Consider the following 21141-nt stretch of genomic DNA (forward strand, 5'->3'; position numbering starts at 1 on the left):
GCAATTCTTGATCTCCAGATGTAATAAAACATGTTTGTTTGATAAAGACCCCAACAGATGTCACGTCATCATGATTTACATGTTGTTTCTTAGTGAAAATCAAAATTGTGATGCAAAGGGATCATTCCCACTAATCCTGATTTTTTGGGACTGATGTAGCCAGAATTTATTGGATCATTAGTGTTTTGAGATATGTAATCCCTGGGTGGGTTGGATGATAAGTACACCTATTATCATAGATCTTATCAGCCTATTAATATATTCCACCAATCAGCCACAAGATTAAAGGAAAAATTCACTACTTTTCTTGGGTTAGTGTTGGGGTTAACCATGGATCTTGGGGCGTATTTTCAGCAGCAAAGGCGCTACTGAATGATCATAGAAATATTAGAAACACTATAGGCAGCAGTGTATATAGGCTACAATATAGCATAGAACTGAGTGATTTACAGAAGTTTACAGATCGGAAACTGACAGGAGAGAAGGAATGAGAGGGGATGCATTTTGTAACATTGTTCAGCAGAAAACGTCTTGCAAAGTTTATTAATAAGACGAGCACAGCTGAAATGTCATTGTGGCGCCCAAAACATTGTTCCTGGCCAATCGGCTTGCCAGCTCATGAGCGACAGGGCAGAAACATATCAGAGTGAGCCAGGCCATAATATCCACAAGGGATCCTATTTTTGTCTCCCCCATTTTTACAGCCCCAATTTGATTTACTCGCTAAAATCTCCTCTAACTGTCCAGCTGCCAAAATCAAAACGAATGAAACTCTGAGTTGATCAAATGTTGATATGCTCCTAAGATTCACCTTCAGTTATTACTGCACACTCACAGCTATTACACTGACCGGTGCACAAAGTGCTTAGAGGACTTGTCTTTGTCCTGGCTTTGTCTCTCAGGCACATGGGTCATCCTACCTTATCGGTGGAGGTTGTTTGATCTAGAGTTTTCATTTACAGTTATACCAGTGCCACGCCATGGCAGACGGCCTATAATTCTGCAACCTTTAACCACTGCAAGGGCGTCAATACAGACAGTGCAGTCTGTGCAGATGTACTGGGGCCCATGGGGTGGAGCATAGAGAGAGTGGGCCCTCCAACAATTAATTTGGCAAAAAACAAAAAAACAAAAAACAGGCCTTTGCAAGTAACTCAGAATGCCACCATGTGTTCAAAGAAGAACTCACATAAAATTAAAAATGCTGCCATTTGCTATATATCCTGGAAAAGGCTTTCTCTGAATTTACCTGCAAATAAACCCCAAATTTCATGGTTAGTGTTCTTTATGCAAGTAGTTGGTAATTACCATTTCACATTTTTGAACTAGTACTTTGTAAACCAGATGTTTAGACCTGATGTGTAGATGATCACGTTTTTCCCTGAACCTATACAAGAAGCTTATTATGTGTCCAGTTCTTTCACTATCAAGCTGATTTTCTCTTTGTCTTTCACCCTTTTTCTTCCGATGACACTATCAACACCCCCCACCCCCCACCCCCCCTCTGCATTAGGACACACTTGGGAGTCGGAGCCAATCACCCCATTTCTCAGCCAGGCTAGCGTAGCCAGCGATGAATCCCTCTAAATCATAGGCTTAACAGCCTGCTGTGATACTGCAGGGACTGGGAGGGTCTCCACAGCACAGTTCATAGAGAAAAGGAGATGGATAGACACAAACACAGAGAGGGAGGTTAAGAAAGAGACAAACAGGGAAGATACATTCAGTGCAATGACACGGAGGAGCAAGAATGAAAAGTTAGTGATATCAAAACCCAAAGAGGACAAGAGCAGGAGCAAAATAAATCAACACCGTGGTGTATTGATCGAATCAGCGCTCTGCAGTCAGTCAGCCAGTCAGTGCAGGACTCCACTCATGTGTTGACTCTCCTGTCCTCGGGTCCAGTGATCAGCCTCTCTTGTGCAAACAGACTAAACAGAGCAAAGATGATGACTGGATGTCTCTCTAACAGCGTATCGCTGCAGAGCAAATCAATTTGTCATTAATGCCTCAGCTGAGAGGCTAAAAAGGAACCAGGAAATGAAATTAGTCCCTTAGTGCACTCATAGCTACATGGACAGGCCGAGTAATAAAAGAAAGAATAGCTTGCATGATTTAATCTCAAGAGCTAACTGTTTTATTGTGAGGCTCGCTAATTTGTCTCATAAAAAGGACACCGGTATGATGCCACACTAAAGACGCACTTCCACTTCTGAGATGGTCACCATCAGATTTTTGTTGTTTTGGTGTAAGTTGCAGAGTTTCAAATCATGACCCAGCTACTCAAGATAATCCACAGACCTTGTTGTGAGCAGTTTCATATAGGAACTATTTTCTTTCTACAGTAGAATCTACCAGAAGTACTGCAGGAGAATCTATGTTTCTCTACTAAAAAGAAAACAGTTCCTAAATGAAACTCCTCACAACAAGGTGTATGGATTTTATTGAGTAACTGAGTCATGATTTCTGGAGAGAGACAGTGGTGTTGAATTTTTTAAATTCATTTAAAGGGGCATCCTCAAAATGCTCAGTTGTTCAGGAGCATAGATGGGTTGTGACTGAGCAAATACCCCAACAGTTAAAGAACAAAGTTTCTCAACACAAAACGGCAGGAATTTAGAGATTTCACTATCTGCAATCCATAATATCATTTAAAGATTCAGAGAATCCAGAAAAATCTCTGCACAAGGCTGAAAACCAACACTGACAGCACTGCATTAAAAACCCTCATCATTGTATAAAGGATACTACATGGGCTCAGGAACACTTTAGAAAACCGTTGTCAGTAAACACAGTTTGTCTCTGCATCTACAAATGCAAGTTAACACTCTACCATGCAAAGAGAAAGACATATATCAACAACATCCAGAAACACTGCAGACTTCTCTGGACCCGAGCTCATCTGAGATGGACTGACGCAAAGTGGAAAAGTCTGCTGTGGTCTGACGAGTCCATGTTTCAGATCGTTTTCACAAATCATGGACGTCGTGTCCTCCGGGCTGAAGAGGAAAAGGACCATCCAGATTGTCACCAGCACCAACTTCAAAAGACAGCAGCCGTGATGGTATTGGGGCATGTTAGTGCCCATGGCATCGTGGGTAACTGTCACATCTGTGAAGGCCCCATCATGTGCTGCCCTCCAGACGGCGTCTTTTTCAGAGACGTCCCTGCTTATTTCACCAAAGAAACGGGCAAAATTGTGATGGCTAGATGGCTGGGTCAGAGCATCTCCACATGCAAGGTCTTGTGGGTTATTCCCAGCATGCAGTGGTTAGTACCCAATGACAGTGGACAGAGCTTACAGAAGTGCCTTGAACCTGCGTTCTTTCAAATGTCCAGCAGGGGGCGACTCCATTGGCTGCAGACAGAAGTCAGATTGTATGGAGTCTTCTTACTTGATTTATTACCTCAGTACCTCAACCGCTGATTTCAAATCTTTTTCAGTACAGCATTATGTCCACTTATTAGAGAGAAACGGATGATAAAACACTACCAACACACGAGCCCATTTGTGAGGAGATATACATACACGAGCAGCATGCAGGTTACACAACACACATCCCTGACAACATTTTCACATTTGTCTGCTGATTGATAGTTGGTGGGCTGCCGAAGCAATGCAGTAATGCACCAACAGATGTCAGAGAGGAAGAAGACTGCAGCGTGCAAACATGTAAACAAAATGCAAATGTTTCGCAAAGAAGAAAATACACTGAACGTTGCTGTATGTAAGCATGTTTTGTTTACTCGGAAACTCCATAAGGTATTTGATATATAAATATATGAAAAGTGAAGGCAACTCTTCACATTTCTACAGATCCAATATTGCCATGAATTAGTCCTGTGCATTGATTTCTAATATTGTCCACAGTAGTTGACAGTATCTTGGTGGAAACAGTACAGCATGTACAGTTGGAGAAAACTCAGCATAATGTAATGGTACAGTATATATCATATTCTATTTTTTTCACTATACTCATTGGAAACTTAAGATAAAATAATAATATAGAAATAATGTTGAAGATATGTGATATTTATACCTCATATTTAGCTTTAGTAGTTTGTGAATAAACAATTGTATGATTGTTTTGGTACAAGCTATTTAAATACATGTGTGAATCATTTGCAAGACATCATAATACATAATTACAGCAATGTTACACTGTATTATCAAGAATTAATTACGGTTATGGATCTCTTATAGATGCTTCTGTGCATGCAGGCAAATACATACTTAAAAATTGCCCTCATAGCTGCGTACTGCTACATTATAGTGTCTTTTAAACCACTTATTAGTTGTTTATATTCTGCTTAATGCTAAAATGGGGCTCAAATAAAAAAAAGTTTCATTTTGATTAATATAGCCTCAGTTTTGTTCTTCAGCTCATTGCTCAGTGAGTTTTCACTGTGGGAGCTCTCCATTGTGCTGAAACACCAACACACTGTGACGCTGTACTGTGGGAGAGCACTCACGTTCCCTCCTATTCTTCTATTTCAGCAGCCTCAGAGGACAAAGTACCCATTAAGCTTGCCATGTATTTTGTCAACAACATAACAATCTCTCTGATCACACACACACACACACACACACACACACACACACACACACACACACACACACACACACACACACACACACACACACACACACACACACAACTTCCAGCGTGAAATTCGTTGGCCCTCATCAGGAGCTGCAGAGACAGAGATCCGGGCCTGGGGACCGAGCAGCAGCACAGAGGAGATCTGAACAGGTGACTGTTGTCACACTCCATCATCCATCCCATTAGTCAGGCCTACAACAGGCCAGGGTGGAAGTGGCAGGCGGGTAAACCTTGCTCAAGGGCTGCACTGCAGAGATCCTGCATCTGAAACCGGAGCAGCAGAGAGCCTGAAACTCTCTGCCTGTGTCGGACTATCGACAGAGACAATCAGTGGAGGATTAGGAGATAAAACTGTAATAAACAGCGATAAAACTCAGGTTTCAGCAGTCTATCATCGTCATCTGGGTTTCATTTTTCACAGTGGTCTCTGCAGTGTTTTACTGCTGGTTCTCATTTATAAAAGGTTTACAACTGATGCAGTTTTAAGTCAAACTAGAAAAGATGATATAAGGATGCTACAGCCCCAACTTCAGCTGAAAGATTTTCATTTAGCAGCAGAAACATTTTAGAACTTTAGAAATGTATATATAAAACAAATGCCACATGCACATTTTAGTTATATAGCTCTTAATTAAACACTTGACATTAGGGATGTAACAAATCAAATGTGATAGCGCAATAAAGAAATGGCTCTATCTCTCTCTTTTCTCTGTTGTTGCTCTGCATGGCTTGTGTTCTGTCTTGAGAGTTCTTGTTTTATTGCTCTTCCTGTCTTTATGGTGTGTTGTTGTCTTTGTTCTGTAAATTTGATCATTTAATAGGTTTCAAAACATCTCTGCAGTTGAAAATCAGCCAGCTGGCTAACACTGGCACATTTACAGAAATGCTGATAAATGCTTATAAATAAAATAAATGAGAAATAAACTGAGATACTGATTTATACCGTTTTAAGCACTGAGTAATTATATTACTATTTTTCCTCATGAGAGCATGTATACAATGTGAATGTTTGAACATTGTGAAGTTTTTTTTCTATGATGTTTTGTGATAATCGTTTTGTTTGTATTAATTTGCTTCCTGATCTATTAAAGTGGATTGTGAAGTTGTGTTTATTGCTGCATGTTTTCGGTCTCAGGCATACAGTCTTGCTTTGATCCCTACAGCCAAATAAGTACAGTTTTTAAAAGTACTGAGTTGTAGTAGGAAAATAATTTTATTGGATGTAAAGGATGGATTCTAAAGCCTAATTATGAGAATGAACAAGCATGTTAAAGATCTAAAGTGCAAAAGTTAGGGATCTTCAGAACTCACTGACATCACACAGGAGGGATAACATTTTAAAGTGAGAATATCTGTTTTCTAAAATGTTCCTAAGATGTATCAAAGTGATGTTCAGCAGTGTGTGGGCAGCGCGTCCTTCAGCTGGAAGCTGAAGTGCTCTTTAGCAAGACGCTGAATGCGTCCTGCCTGCAGGGCTGCTGTGTTACAGCTCACCCCGTCCACCCTGCAGCAGGGCAAACAAAAACAGAATCTTCCTCAAGGATAAAAAAAGAATTACATTTCATTATTATTTCATGAAGTGTATCTTTGTATCTCCACATTGCTTTAAAATCATCAGGACCCTCTTTTCTATTCTCGTCTGTTAGGTCGATATACTGTAACAGATGGATAACTAAGATAAATAATACATTATGGATATTTTAATCTGATTAGGATGCAGCAATTAGTTGATTAACGGATTATTCTCGTGAGAATTTTCTGCCTTTCTCCATTTTATTATTGTAAATTATAATGAGCTCTCAAAATAAGCAAATCTGTAGAAAGGAAATCTGTGTAAAACATTGAAAATATTTCCATTTGATGGAGTGTTGGAGCCACAGAAAGTCTTGTGTTTTGGGATTGAATATTTCCGTGAGTTTAAATGACACACAAGCTGTCATATATATGATGTTAAAACGTCAAATGTTCATATTACATGTAGCCAAAGTTTCAAATAATGAAGTATGTAAAAGTAAAGAATGCTCTAAATACAACTTTCAACCTTTTTTTTCTACTTTTCGAATCGAGCTGATGTCAACACACTGGAGATTTTCTTTATTGGTCTTCTGCTCCAGGGACACCATGCCGATGAAGTACAAGGACGTGCCCATTATTCACTATATTTTAACTGCTATATTCTGCTTCTTTGTGAAATACCCTCCTGGTGCACTTCTTCATTTATAAATAAAGCAGATTTTTATAATTTTTTGTAATTCTTTGTAATTCTTTCGGTAGAGCACTCAGAGTGTGGACTTGCTCTCCTTGGAACAAGTTGCCCTGGATTTTTAATAAATTACATATTTTTCTTTTGCAATTTTCATTTTGTCCCACAATTTCATTGCAAAAAAACCCTAAAAAACATTGCATCATGCATTGCAATTTTTTAGAAAAGTTGCCACAAAATCAGGCATTTTAGGCCACAACGATCCCAAAAAAGACCTGCGAAATCCTGAAGGGACTGATTAGGTGACTACACTACTAACTTGATGGTTTCAGTCTTCGCCAACCATTCTGATTATTGATTAATCAGATTTTTACTTTTTATTTATTTATTTTACTTTTGGTTTTCTTTACTTCTCCAGGACAAAACAAGACATCTGAAGGCGCCATCCTGCGAAACAATGATCGCCATTTTTCACCATTTCTGACATTTTATGGACCAAACAACTCATGAAAAATATTGACCAATTAATCAACTGTAAAAATAATCGTTAGTTGCAGCCATAATCTACAGTAAGTACGAGATACTGTCTATCTACAGAAAAACATAAACGTCCTCTATAAAACTCCATGAGAAATATTGATTGTTGATCAAGTTTAAATGGAAACATTCAATAAAGCTCAGCAGTTTAGAGACGCACAGTGGCAGAAGCAAAGCAGTGAACTGCTCTGTTGTACAAGCTCGTCAATCCACTGATAGTCTTTGTGTCGCATCAAGCCATTGAAGCATCAAAGAGGAGTGCGTGGTGTGTGTGTGTGTGTGTGTGTCTATCTGATCTTCCGCTGTAACCTGAGCATGTTCTTTTTCATTCATCCGAGGTTGATGAGAATTCATCTTAATCACGACAGTTGGAGAATAATTTGAACAGAGGTGAAGAATGGATGAGTGGGAGTTATTGTGGGAGTGTTTATTTCCTTCAACAAAAATAGTTTTTATACCACACACAGACAAACACACACAAAGAGAATCTCTCAGAAGCTATTAGCAATCAGAGGCATGTCTGCAGCAGCCTCACTTAAGACACTCTGGGCCTTTCAATACGGGAATGATTATGTTCTGAACAAGCCGTTCTGCAGAAACAGAAAACACTGCAGAACAAAAAAACTGAAAAAAACCTGCCGCCAGATTTTCACAACTTAAGACCACCACAGTCCTTTCATCTCTTCAGATCGGCGTGAGTGTTGGGGAGTTGTTCCTAACAGGAGGTTTTGAGGAGTAGATCAGACGAGAAAGCTTTAAGAGGTTGTTCAATCACAGTAAATGGCGTGAATCCAATTTCTAGCCATATAGCTTGGTGCCCTCCACTTCTGCAGCTTGCCAACAGCACATGATTTATTCTGTGAGCTTCTCTTTTCAGTCAAAACATCAGCATCAACTGTATGTACTTTGAAAGTGATGCAACCTCTCAAATTATTTTTCTCTCCTTGTCTATCTAATCCCATCTCTGCTTTGACTGTAACCTACTTTTTTCTCTGTATGAAGAGCAAAAACCCACAGATGCCCCACCTCCAGCTGTGTACATCCACTCTACAACCCCTTTCCCCTGTGTTTACCTGCTTCACCAGCTCCTCGTCCGTGTCCTCCAGCAGCTGGACCTGCTAGTTTACTGATAGCCTGGAGAGAGTGAAGTCCACTGGGCTTCCAAACACGCTACGTCCCGCTTCACCGTCTGCTTTGTGTGTTCATATAATTAGAGTGCACCTCTGAGCCCACTGAGAAATGTGAAATGGATAACCTGGGGCTCAGGAAACCAGCCAGCGCTGCCAGTAAACCCACCCCCCTCCTCCACCTCCACTGATAGCAAGCCCTGCCCTCGCTGGGCTGTGATGTCATCTCTATACCCGCGCCCTACGCAGCGGTCATCACTTTTGGCACGAGGGGAAAATCCAACTTACAGGACGAGCACCTTCCTTTCCTTTTCTCTCAGTTTTGTTTTTACAATCTACTTTTCAGCCTCCATCCTTTCATTTACTTACCCCAGTGTCATTCCTCATTATATTCATTAAGAAAATATCTGTACAACTGATACACAAATACAAACAAAACATGGCAAGATATGACCTGGAGGAGACCTGGAACAATAAAATACACATTGAATGGACTAATACTCCATATCAAGAAGGCACCTATAATATGCAGGGCTGCAACTAATAATTCTCCTCATGATCAAAAGAGTCTGGCAATTATTTTACCCATTAATCATTTGGTTTATGACCAGAACATGGTGGAAAATGCCCATCAAGAAAATCAGCAAATAATAATAATATTTGCTCAAAAAGTGACTTGGGATCAATTCATTTTTTCTGTTAATCAACTAATGAAATATCCTGGCATCACAACATCTCAGTTCATCTTTTATTTCCAAAATGCCTCTGGATGCAATTGGATAGACCTTCAGCCAATCAGAGCAATGAAATGCGTGACATAGCACTGAGGAACAGAAAGATGTTAACAGACCTCAGTGTGCTAAGGCAAAAGAAGACTCTTTTTTTAAGAATCTAAAATATAAAAGACTCTCTCACACTGTATTCTGCACTTGCAATCAAAGATTTAATAAAATAAATCTTTGATTGCCAGTGCAGAGAACACTGTGTGCTTTTTATTATCGACCCATGTTCTTCTACTACACATCTGACCTACTAGTGTGCAAAAGTTTTTCGCTCTTTGATAGTCTAGATTCATTAAAGTAGCCACTTTTTGCTTTGATGACACTGTTGGTATAATCTGAACCATGTCTTTTGAAAAATAACGATTGGTTAAGAAATGTGTCCAAACTTCTGACGGTTACTGTACATGCGCACTTATATATTTTTGTGTCTAAATGACTAACAGGTACAGAAACTTTTGGAATTGGTCCAGCTGCTAAATGCACTGTAATGGTCGCAGTGTAATCCAGGGAGAAACTGCAGCTGTCAAAGTATGTCCACTATAAGTGCATGTTTGGCTCATATCGTTATTCTACGTGGATGACAACATTATAGAAAGGATCCCTGCAGAGACAAACCTTTTTGTTTAAGAGTAAGATCCCTTTAGTTCAACCAGTAACATCCATTATATCACGCCTCTCAAAACCACCAGACTCCATTGACAACTGCAGTAATTTTAACTTGCAAATCAACAAAAAACACACTTAATTCCAAATGAAACTCACCAAAACCATCTGGGCTCATGTTCCCACTGTTCCAACTCTGGTTTGGTCAAAGTAAGCTCTTAATTCTCTGAGTCAGGTGTGAAAATATTCTGGGTCTCCACTGCTAACCCTTAGTCCAGTGCACACATGCTGAATCTGCAGCAACACACAACCTCACAGATGCCAAACTCAGACACAAGCATTTGAAATGAGTTTACACACAACAGTTCTTGCCCCAGTATACTATGTGTAGCCGGATTCCACTTGAAGGTGGAAAATGCAAGGTTAGCATGACCCATAATGAGAATGGCCACAATTACAAGAGTAAAACCTCAGTTTAAAAGTATCCAACCTGTTCTCATTCCAGGTTGTAGAATACCGACGTATTTGTCACCAATTGTCTGCATCTCATGCTGATGCACAAGGTACCCTTCTGTGTCTGTATGAGATGCTGTCAGAAAGCTTTTTTAACAAGTGGTTAAAGCTGTGAGGTAGGTCACAGTTTGGTTAGGTTTAGGTACCAAACCAAGCTGGTTAGGTTTAGGAAAAATGATGAAACAAGTATGTTAACGCTAGAAATGCCAGAATTCTGCAACTACTATAACAGCCATAAGAATCACTTTGACCTCTGACTTCTAAACTCTATTATGTCTCGTGATAAAAACCAGACTGAGATTAATGCATTTATTCTCTTTAAAAAAATAGAATAATACAAAAATATAAAATTATAAAATGTATTTTTATATTTATCAATATGCAGCCATCGTGTGTAGTAAACTGCAGTGACTGTATGTATTCACAGCAGTATGTTTCTATAGGATAATAAACATCAACAATCCGATTAAAATTTTTTATAACTGCTGAAAGATAAAGGGTTACAACCATCTCTGGCCTCCCCTGCTTCATATTTAAATTGAGTCTAATGAATTAATTATGTGTATTTTGATGTTGGGGAATTGGAAATTGAGACCACGTGTGACGTTTTATTAACAGAGACAATGATAGTTGCTAAGCAACCAAGATGCATCTTCAACTATGCAAAAAATAACAATATAACAGTGTCGATTTCTGTGAGGTATGACCGCCAGTGGCCGAAATATGTAAAAATGATCATATTTTCTTTGCCTACTGTGTAACTGATATAAAAAGGGGAAACAGGAAAAGGAAAAGTCAGGTACCAGCAGCTTTGTGGTCTTGAATTAAATAAAGTTTTTACACATATAAATTTGAAAACGGACAAGATGACAAGACGACCACCTAAGCTGTTCGAGTGATGTAAGTCACGTTTCAAGCACGAACCCCGGTGTTTGTTTGACCCATCCATCCACCCCACCTCCTCCATACATGTACTTCCTCACTCTTCTACGTCACCTAAAGCAAACAATTTTACATTGAAGTTGCTATAAAGCCTGTTGCATCTCATGCAGATGCCTTATGTGGCTGTATGAGACACAGAGATGTGTGAAATAACATAATTTTTCCTTTAAAATGATCCCAGTCATGATTTCAGTATCTTGCTCAGCTCCATGACAACAGCTGACAGATGCTTTTTTTGTTTTAGAGAAAAGAGTGTATTTATAAGCACAACACGTTTAGTAAGCGCACATCTATTGGAGCACCAAAAACAAAGCAACACCTATGTACGGACTCTATCCAAACTACAAATTGATTTAAAAAAACAACAATTATCACAATCGGATCTTTGCTAGTCCAAAATGAAAAACTGAAGAGGAATTTAAAATGTCACAGGGATCTAAATGGTGTCCAGTTAAATAAATCTGTGGTTTTGAGTCAGAGGACAGAAAAGACAAACAAACCTTGGTTACGATTCTGTAGCAAGAGAAATATAAGAGAGAATTAAAAAGCTCTGTTCTCTCGTTGGTCAGCTGGTACAAATCAACTGCTGCAGAGACCAAAACACCGGAGTGGAGGGGGGCTTTATGCAATTCAATTAATGTGTTTTGAAAAGGGCAGGAGAGCATTATGAAACCAAGGTAGCCGTTGCAAGAAAGGCAGTAGAGACCCACTTAGGCGTATTTGGAGGATATCAAGTGGAAAGCAAACCATCATGGACGTTAGGCTTCTGTTTTCCGGCACACTGAGCACCGATTCCAAAAACAATCCAGAAAAAAGAAAAAACACACACATGCCAGTGTCCTCAATCTAACTCCTGAAAATGCTTCGGCACTGTAGGAGCAAATCCATTTTTTATTGACTGAAAGCCAAAAACTGCTGCACCTTTCCGTTGTCATAGAAACCACCTGAATGACAGGCCGGTAGCTGCTTATGCTGCATCATAAAAATAGGCATTTTGCTTCGCAGCAAGTTCTGATTATTTCACCATGAGAAAAACAATGAAAGGAATCTGCCTCCATCCATCATCTCCCATAATCCTCTTCTTTTTCCTGCACTAATTAGATAACAGCAGCTACATCCTTCTTCTCCATTTAGAGGAAGCCTCTGCTCCCACAATTCTCCTTTTCACCTTTCACCTTCACCTCTGCCTTTCACCTTTATACGTACTGCACCTTTAAAGTGCTCAGCTGACCTGAGCAGCTTGATGTCTGTGAACTTTAAAATACATGCTTTCTCAGAAATAAAGGTTCCACATGGGTTCCTCCTGAAGGACTGAGGTTCTACCCAGAACCATTTGCTTCTGAAGAACACTTTTCTGAAGAGAAGCTTCTTTGTAAGACTCAGAACCCTGTTTGGAAGAGTTCTCCAAAAAAATTGTTGAGATCCTTACAGATCATTCTTTCAAGATTTCAGATGATGTGATGTGACCATTCTTTCATCAGGGGAGAGGGGAAGGGTTCTTTATACAATAATATAAGAAGGCTCTCAGTCGAACCCCATGGATGGATTCTAGACAAAAGCCTTGGAATACAAAATGGTTCTAAGTAGGAGCCCCTGCTTTAGAATGTAAAAAGGTTCTCAGTAGAAGCACCTGGTAGGGTTTCTGTTAGCACCATTAGAAGATAAAAAGGTTCTGCTGGATACAACCCCCAGAGAAGGTTCTGGGTTCTTTCAAAGATGGTTGATGGTATGACCAACTGTAAATGCTGAATATACAAAATGCATTTTAAAATGCAGACCAGTAAATCAGTCTGGCCAAGCCGCTATACTGGTCAAAATATCGATTTATGTTCTGTGCTTTTCTTTTCAGAACATAATGCAGATATTTTTCTTTTTAGTTTTTCAGGCAGTATTTTAAGTATATACTGTATGATCCTCTTTCTTAATTCAAGATTTCCTATTTGTGTTTTTTTCAGTTATAGTTATTAGAAATACCAGTGAAAGTTTACCATTTCAGTGCCCTGATGTCACTTTGGATTTCATCATCAAATCAAATCTTTACTACTCCCCAATATCATTATCAGCATCGGCCCCCAAAAAACTGACTATTGGTGCAACATTTTCAATATTTTATTCTGAAGTAAACCAAATCCAAAAATATTCAGAATACATTACAGTTTTCTTCCTATGTTTAAACTGACACTGTTACAACTACCCCAGTGTTACAACACTGCCCAGTGTCCCCTTTTTTGTGGAAATTTTTCTGGCTACATCCTTTTTTTTTTCTTTTTTTTAAGATGCAAATAGAGCCAGATCAATACAGCAGTCAGGTCTTTCTATTTCTGTTTTTTGTTTGTTTGTTTTGTTTTGTTTTGATTAGAAAATTTACTGTTTTAATCATTTTGGATTTCATATATAAATAAAGAATAGTATCCGATGTATCAATGTTGGAATTTTATTATTACTCCCTAATATCAGTATCAGCACTGCCCACAAAAATCCACCATCTGTTGGGCTTTTGGTGCAATATTTTCAATATTTGATTCTGAAGTAATCCAAAAGTATTCAGATTAAAACATTTTTTGTAATCCAATGGATTACATTTCTAATTGCAAAATTGCCAAGTAATTTGTATTCAGTAACTACAGACTGAGTACATTTCAAAGTAATCTGACCCAATCCTGCGTACTTGTAGCATGATTTTCTGTCTATCAAAAATCTCAAATCACACACACACACACACACACACACACACACACACACACACACACACACAGAGCACTGGCAGTTGCAGATGAGGCAGATTACATCATTTCTATATGCTGCTCGTCTTATAGAATTAGGTGGACCTCGAGACAATGTGTAGGCGTTTAACACCAACCAATAGTGTTTCTGCGGGGACTAAAACGAGTGTAATCAAATAAGAGCACATTGAGGAGCTTTTTATTAAAGGGATGTTATAGCGGCGGAATGTCGCCTCACCTGAGCTGAAATGGGAGCTGAGCGCAAAGCCGGGGCTGAAAACGACTGAAGACATCGTCGCCACCAGGAGCACCAACATCTTCATCACCGGCTGGTCGCAGAACCGAGAGGGAAAAAACTGCAGGAGAGCTTGGAGAGCAACAAACTAGGCAGCACTATTTCTTGAACACAGCTTCATTCCTCCTGTCCGAAGCGGCCCCTGGTGAGCTCTCAGCGCGTCCCTCCATTTCTCCTCGTAGGTACCGGCGTGAAGTCACCGCAGGCCGAGGCCGGTTCTTATCTTTTTTTCCCTCCTGAACTCCTGTCGCTGCAGAGGAGGAGGATGAGGAGGCGATAAAGTCTTGTTTAATAGCAGTCAAGTTGATCCAGAATCTCCCCTCTTTTGTTTTTTGGGGCGCACAGCTTCCCACGACACCTGGATGCAGTCACATCATCTGAAAGCCCGAGATCAGTCACGTGACACCTCTTCTGATCGATCAAAGCAAGTCAAACGCTGAGTTTTGTGCCGGAGATGCCGGGAGCTGTCCGAGGTGCTGACAGCAAGAGCGCCATCTTGCTCGGTTATGCTCCCCAATAGAATTTATGGAGCGTTTTTTTTTGCGCTCTGTCTGCAGGGGGGAGGGGGCTGTGAGAGGCTGTGGATAGGCTACTGTGCAGCTTGAGCATGTTCAGATGACTGAATTGTACAGTGCAGGATCAGATAGTGGAGGAAGGATCTATTTTTGCTGTTTTATTTCTATCTTGCAGGCTGAAACTGAAAAAAATTGAATATTCTTGTCATGACTTTATTGTATGTGTGTTTTATGCTCCTGGAAGCAGCGCCTGCAGCTGTCGCCTCCTCCGCCTCAACTCCCTCAGTTAGATAAGAAAAGATATTAAAAAAAAAAAAAATCTCCGATGTACAGACTGTGATGTAACACCGGGGAAAGGCACACAGCAGGACTTGGCTCTCTGGACTATCCCCACTCTAATCCTACTGTTCATACATGTTGGATGAGGCCCCCTCCCCCACCCGGCAACATTCATCCTCACTCAATCCCTCCTCCTCCTCTCCTACCTCCCTCATCCTCTCTTCCCATCAGATTGGATTCCTGGCAGCAGAGGGAGTCAACTTTTCCTTGTGCATCTTACACGCTTTACTACGATTGTAATTCTTCTTCTGCGCCCACGCCGAGCTGCAGAAATGTCACAGGCTGAGCTGCCAAAAGAGGAGAACAAGATCTGTGGAAGCACAAATCCAGTCTTTCTGTCAGATTCCCCAGCATTCTTATTGTGCACCCTGCTCTTTGTTGCATGGATGAATAGTTATGTAATGTATCATTTATAATTGATAGACATATATGGGTTTTCTATATGTGAACAAGCCATTCTGGCAGCTTCTCTTAAAGCGGCTGCCAAGACCACATATAGACTGGCGGCTTAAAGAAACAATGTACCAAACAGAAAAATGGTGATTCAACTGTTTTGGATCATGAGCATGGATGGATTACTGAGAGGGCCTGTCAGGCAAAAGCCCAGGGGCCCATAAGGTCTGGAGACCACCTGGGTTTCACCTGAAAAATGTCACTCAAAGAGACACAAACTGCCTACAAAGAAACACAAGAGGACGCAAAATGACAACAAAACAAAACTACAGATAGGAGCAAAACAAGCACAAAGAGACACAAAATAACTACACTGACATGCAATATGACTATACAGAGATTAAAACAACTACAAAAACACATAAAATGTCCACTACCTGTACAGTCACACATGAATCAAGCACAAAGAGATGCAAAATAACCACGAAAGGACACTAAATGACCACAACAAGGGAGCTTAAAGCATCAATGTACAAAAACATGGTAAAGAAAAAAAATGGTAAGTCAAGTGAGCCACTGTTTTGGGTCATAAGCATGGATGGATTACTGAGTGGGCAGCACAGTACAGGCCCAAGGGCCCAAAGGCTCAGGGGTTCCTCTGACCGTCACCTGCAAAATGTCACTCAAAGAGACACAAACTGACTACAAAGAGACACAAAATGACTATGAAGTGATGCAAAATGACTACAAAGAGATACAAAATAAGTACAGCAACACACAATAAGACCACAAACTTGTACAGAGAGACAAGAAACAACCACAAAGAGGCACAAAATCACCACAAAAAGGCAGCTTAATGCATCAGTGTAAAAAAGAAAAAAATATTCAAGAGAGCAACTGTTTTGGATCATGAGCATGGATGGATTACTGAGTGGGCCTGCAGGGCACAGGCCCAGGGGCCCAAAGGGTCAGGGGTCCCCCTGGGCTTCACCTGCAAAATGTCACCAAAAGAGACACAAACTGACTACAAAGGGACACAAAATGACCACGACATACAAAATGACTACACAACTGGGCAAAACAGGCACAAAGAGGTACAACGTCATCACAGAGTGCCAAAATCAGAGCAAAGGGACATTACATGACCACAAAAAGCAGCTTAAACAAACAATGAAAATGAAAAAAATTGTGATTCAAGTCAGCAACTCTACAGGGCACAGGCCTAGAGGCTCAAAGGATCAAGAGACCCCCTGGGCTTCACCTGCAAGATGTTGCTCAAAGAACCCATAAAAAACCATGAGGAGATGCAAAATGACCTCAAAGAGACACAAAATAACTACAGTGACACCCAATACGACCACAAAGAAATTGAAAACAACTGCAGAGAGACAGAAAATAACAGCTACCTGTACAGAGAGACACGAAATAACCACAAAGAAGCACAAAAACACCACAGAGACACAAAATCACTGCAAAGGGACACAGAACAACCATAAAGAGACAGTAAATGACCACAAAAAGGCAGCTTAAACAATCAACGTACAAAACAAAAAAATGGTGATTCAAGTAAGCAGCTGTTGTGGATCATGAGCATGGATGAATTAATAAGTGGGCCTGCAGGGCACAGGCCCAGGGACCCAACAAGTCACGAGGTTCTTGACTTGGAAATGTTCAAGTAAGGCACGCTGTACAAGTACCTCTAAATTGTAGTTAAGTGAATTATTTTTATTTAGTTACTTTCTACCAGTGGTCTTGAAAAGTCTAAATTGTGACCTTGTTCAGAACATCCATATACAGCCAGATGGGATCCTGTCTGGAAGTCCAGATATTGAACCCATCATGGACAAAAGTGGCCCCAGACCAACTTATATTCTGCACATCCATCTGACATCAATTTCATGTTGGGGTGACATTTTTTTGTTTCTTTTAAAATTCAGTACTGTTCTTTTCTGCACTCCTTCCAGCATTCTGTTTCAGTTTCCGTGTGTGTGTCAGTGTCTACCTCCATCCCTCCGCCTGCAGAGTCCAGTCCAGTGAGCTCATCACGAGTCCTGGTCCAGGTCGCGTCCATCCAGCTCAGCTCCACTTCAGGCTGAGGTCCCTGCAGTCACACAAATAATAGCAAAACATTTTCACTGAGAGAAGAACCTGCACTTTGAGACTGTTTGGGTTTGCAAACTCATGAAAATACTAATTCATAGCTGGGTCTCCAATCACCAAAAACATTTTATATGCCTCTTACATTACTGCTCTTATGCACTCTATAACAACAGATTTATTTAATCATTTTCTTCATGTTTTTCCCTGATCACATTTCAAAATGTTGCATCTGTGTTCAGATTCACTGTCAAGTGTCAAGTCCACTTAAAAGTTCAGTTCTGTTAACTTATTGAGTTGGCTTAATCAATAACTTTAATTTAAGAGTAGGTGTAAGATTCCAAATATTTAAGTTCTGATTACCTCCAACTTGTGGCAACATATTGCTACATTTATTTTTATTACTACTAACTAGTTCAGTTTTACAGTGTAAGTGTCTGACAAAATTATGGAAATGATCCGTACAGAGACAGACCTCTTTGTTAAAGAGTAAGATTCCTTTTTGTTTAAACAGAAACAGCAGAATTCTCTGTCTTGCTAAAGACAACACAATCAATTTACAGAAACAGTCATTTTATTGTTGTTAAATGGACATAATTCAAACTGCCTTGGTTCCTCTGTCCACAGTTCCAACAATCACCAACAGTGGTTTGGCTGAAATAAACTCTTAATTTAAACAGCTGGATGTGAAAATATCAGGAGAGGAGTGAGAGGAAGGTTGGACGCCCGAGAAGCAGCAGAGAGAAATATTGTATATTGTAGAGAATATTTTCACATCTAACTGTGAATTCAGGGTTTATCTTGACCAAACCACAGATGTGATTGTTGGAATAGTGGAAAGATCAAAGACCCTTTTCTTGAGTTTTAATGAATGATTGATGATTTGATGATTGATAAAATCAGTGTTTCTGTAAATGTAAACGGAGTCTTGTGGCTTTGCTGAGAGTGATAAATTTTCTGTTTCTGTTTTTTAAAAAAAGGATCTTACTCTTTTTATTTTCCGCAAATCATAAGAAAATGGCGTCCATGTTGAAAAACAAACACAGCATGTCCCAGCAATGTCACAATTGTGACGTTGTAACATTATTGCGACATTACAGTTACAGTGTTACCATTAGTTATGTTGCTGTAACATTACAGAAACATCAGTATGCAACAAGTATTCTATGGTTTTGTTGCAATGTCTGTTCAATAACCTCTGCATGACGTTTCCTGTACTTTATATGAGGATATTGCTGCAATGTGACTTTTCAATTTTGTTAAAATGTCATATTTAAACAGCCAACTATGTCAACAATATCGCACTATATGCCAGAATACACTGGGAGAAAGAAGAGGTGTTTGACTGACTGGTCATGAGGTTCAGCCACTTGCTGACAGAAACATATCTGCAGCAGAAGAGGAAGAGGCACTTTTCTAACCAACAGAGACAGACACTAAATAATCAGTAATGACAACACTTAGATCTGCAACCTGATCGGCCTTTTGTGCATCAGAAAATGTGATTTTCCTCTTATCTATCTGTGAAGACAGTATAAGCAAAGGAAGAAGAGGAGAGGATGAAGCGTGGCTTGTCATCTTTGTCTTTGATTCCATTTCAGTCCCATTTACTTTCTGATGGAGTCGCGGAGTGATGAAGAACTCAGAGAGGAGGAAGATGGTGGAAGGATGCAGTTTTGAGTTCCTATTTTTGGACATTTGATTTTTTTTTTCTGACAGGAATATTCCTCCTAAATCTTTTCACTTTTTTTCTTCCTCCACCTCCTCCTCCTCCTCCTCCTCCTCTTGTTTCACTGTCTCGTCACGTCATATTCTACTCTCTGATACATTGTGTTGCATGTCTGCCGTTTCCCTGGAAACAGAAGGGAGAGGATAAGATGGATTTCTGGGGTGAAACGGCAGCAGAGCGGATTGTGCTTTCCAGTCACTTCACATCTTCCATCAAATAAGATGAGCATCAGGTTAACTAGAGTTTATCGCTCTACTTTTAATATTTTTTTATCAGCTAATTCAGTTCATGCACAAAGCTAATTACACCTGCTCCCACGCAGAGACTTTCCTGCATATCAGTCCATTTTGTGTCGAGGAAAGCAGAAACTGAATTACTCTTGAGGAATTTAAACACAGGCACCCCGTCCATCTCCATCCTCACCCCACAACTCAGAGCTGTCCCCGGGGGCCGAGATGATAGAGGAGAGCAGGGGCCTGGCAGCAGGCTTCGGGCCCAGTTCTAGCAGCTCCCTCCGGAGACTCGTTCACTCTGCAACCGGGCAGCTGCACATGCTGAGCTCCTCCTCTCTGGTTTCACTGTGGGGCTCGTAAAGAAAAGCGCCAGCCTCTGGACGCTGTCTCAGCCAGCAGCTCAGCCTGGATCCACTCCACCAAGCTTGTAACTTGAACGCCTTAATGTCAGTTTAGAAATCAGCTTTTATTCTGTTGACTGGGAGCACTTTACCATTGCTTGTCTTTGTGAAACCCTGTCAGAACGGTGCTGGATACAATTAAAATTGCTTTGTGGTCAATCTGGAAACAATGCTATGTTTAATGTTTCCCAAGAAGCTGACATTTATCATACAGTTTCAAAGACTCTAAAGTTCAGAAGCCCTGAGAGGCAAGTAAGAAAAAAATTCTGGTGATCCAGTTTGGATGGCTGATCTAAATTGTTTTCTCTCCTGTTTATGAATTAAGAACAGGTTTTAAAAAATGATTATTCTTTTAAAGTTATTTCTTTCTCATCTGTGAAAACAGTTTTTTGTCAGGATCCAGGGGTGTTTCCAGACTTTTTTGACTGGGTTGGCCCAGTGGGGCACTGACTTTTGCAGGGGTGGCATGAAGTACGTGTGTATATAGCTCTGTCATACCCCTATCAAAGATTAAAGTACCCTTAATGTACAATTTCTCATCTCTACATTCCTGTGTTTATTATTTTTTTTATTACAACACAAATGGGTGGCTCCATAAAAATATAATATAAAGCTTTTATACTATTATGCTATTCTTTAAGTTCTCAAAAAAGAAAATTCATTGTACATCTGTCTTTATGCTGTGAGACTCCTCCTGAAAAAAAAAACATTGAAATACTTTTGAACTCATTAAAAGTAGGTTACATAAAAAAAAGAAAACAATGCACATTTACAAATACCTGTCACACTTGAGGATAAAAGGGTGGCACTTAGGGTGGCCAATCAGATTTCAGGGGTGGTCAATGCCCCCTTATGTCTCCACTATAGAAACGCCCCTGTCAGGATCATTTATTTGTGTTTGTTGATCTAATACTAGTTTTGGCCACAAGCAGCTGAAGTGCAGCAGTGCTCCACATTCTAAATAGGCCTCAAAGAATCCATGTTTTCTTACAGGTGAGTTTTAATTTTTCCATGCACTCTAAACGCAAGGCACATACAAGCAAGTTATGTAACATTACTGTCATGTCTGGCTAGAAATTCATTTTAGAGGTGTTGTATATGACAT

At 40.0% G+C, this 21141-nt stretch overlaps 1 protein-coding gene across 1 annotated transcript in view; it reads right to left on the reverse strand.

Annotated features, from left to right (window-relative positions):
* The window catches only part of aatkb (apoptosis-associated tyrosine kinase b), a 73322-nt gene extending 58381 nt beyond the window's left edge, over window positions 1-14941 (reverse strand). Inside the window, exon 1 of the mRNA XM_084740390.1 lies at window positions 14273-14941. Coding sequence (XP_084596516.1) covers window positions 14273-14357 — 85 coding nt within the window. The 5' untranslated portion in view covers window positions 14358-14941. The remainder of the gene's footprint in view (window positions 1-14272) is intronic.
* Between the last annotated feature and the right edge of the window lie 6200 nt (window positions 14942-21141).

Source organism: Lutjanus erythropterus, chromosome 17 (assembly GCF_056507025.1).
Source record: "Lutjanus erythropterus isolate fLutEry1 chromosome 17, fLutEry1.hap2, whole genome shotgun sequence".
Classification (NCBI taxonomy): Eukaryota; Metazoa; Chordata; class Actinopteri; order Lutjaniformes; family Lutjanidae; genus Lutjanus; species Lutjanus erythropterus.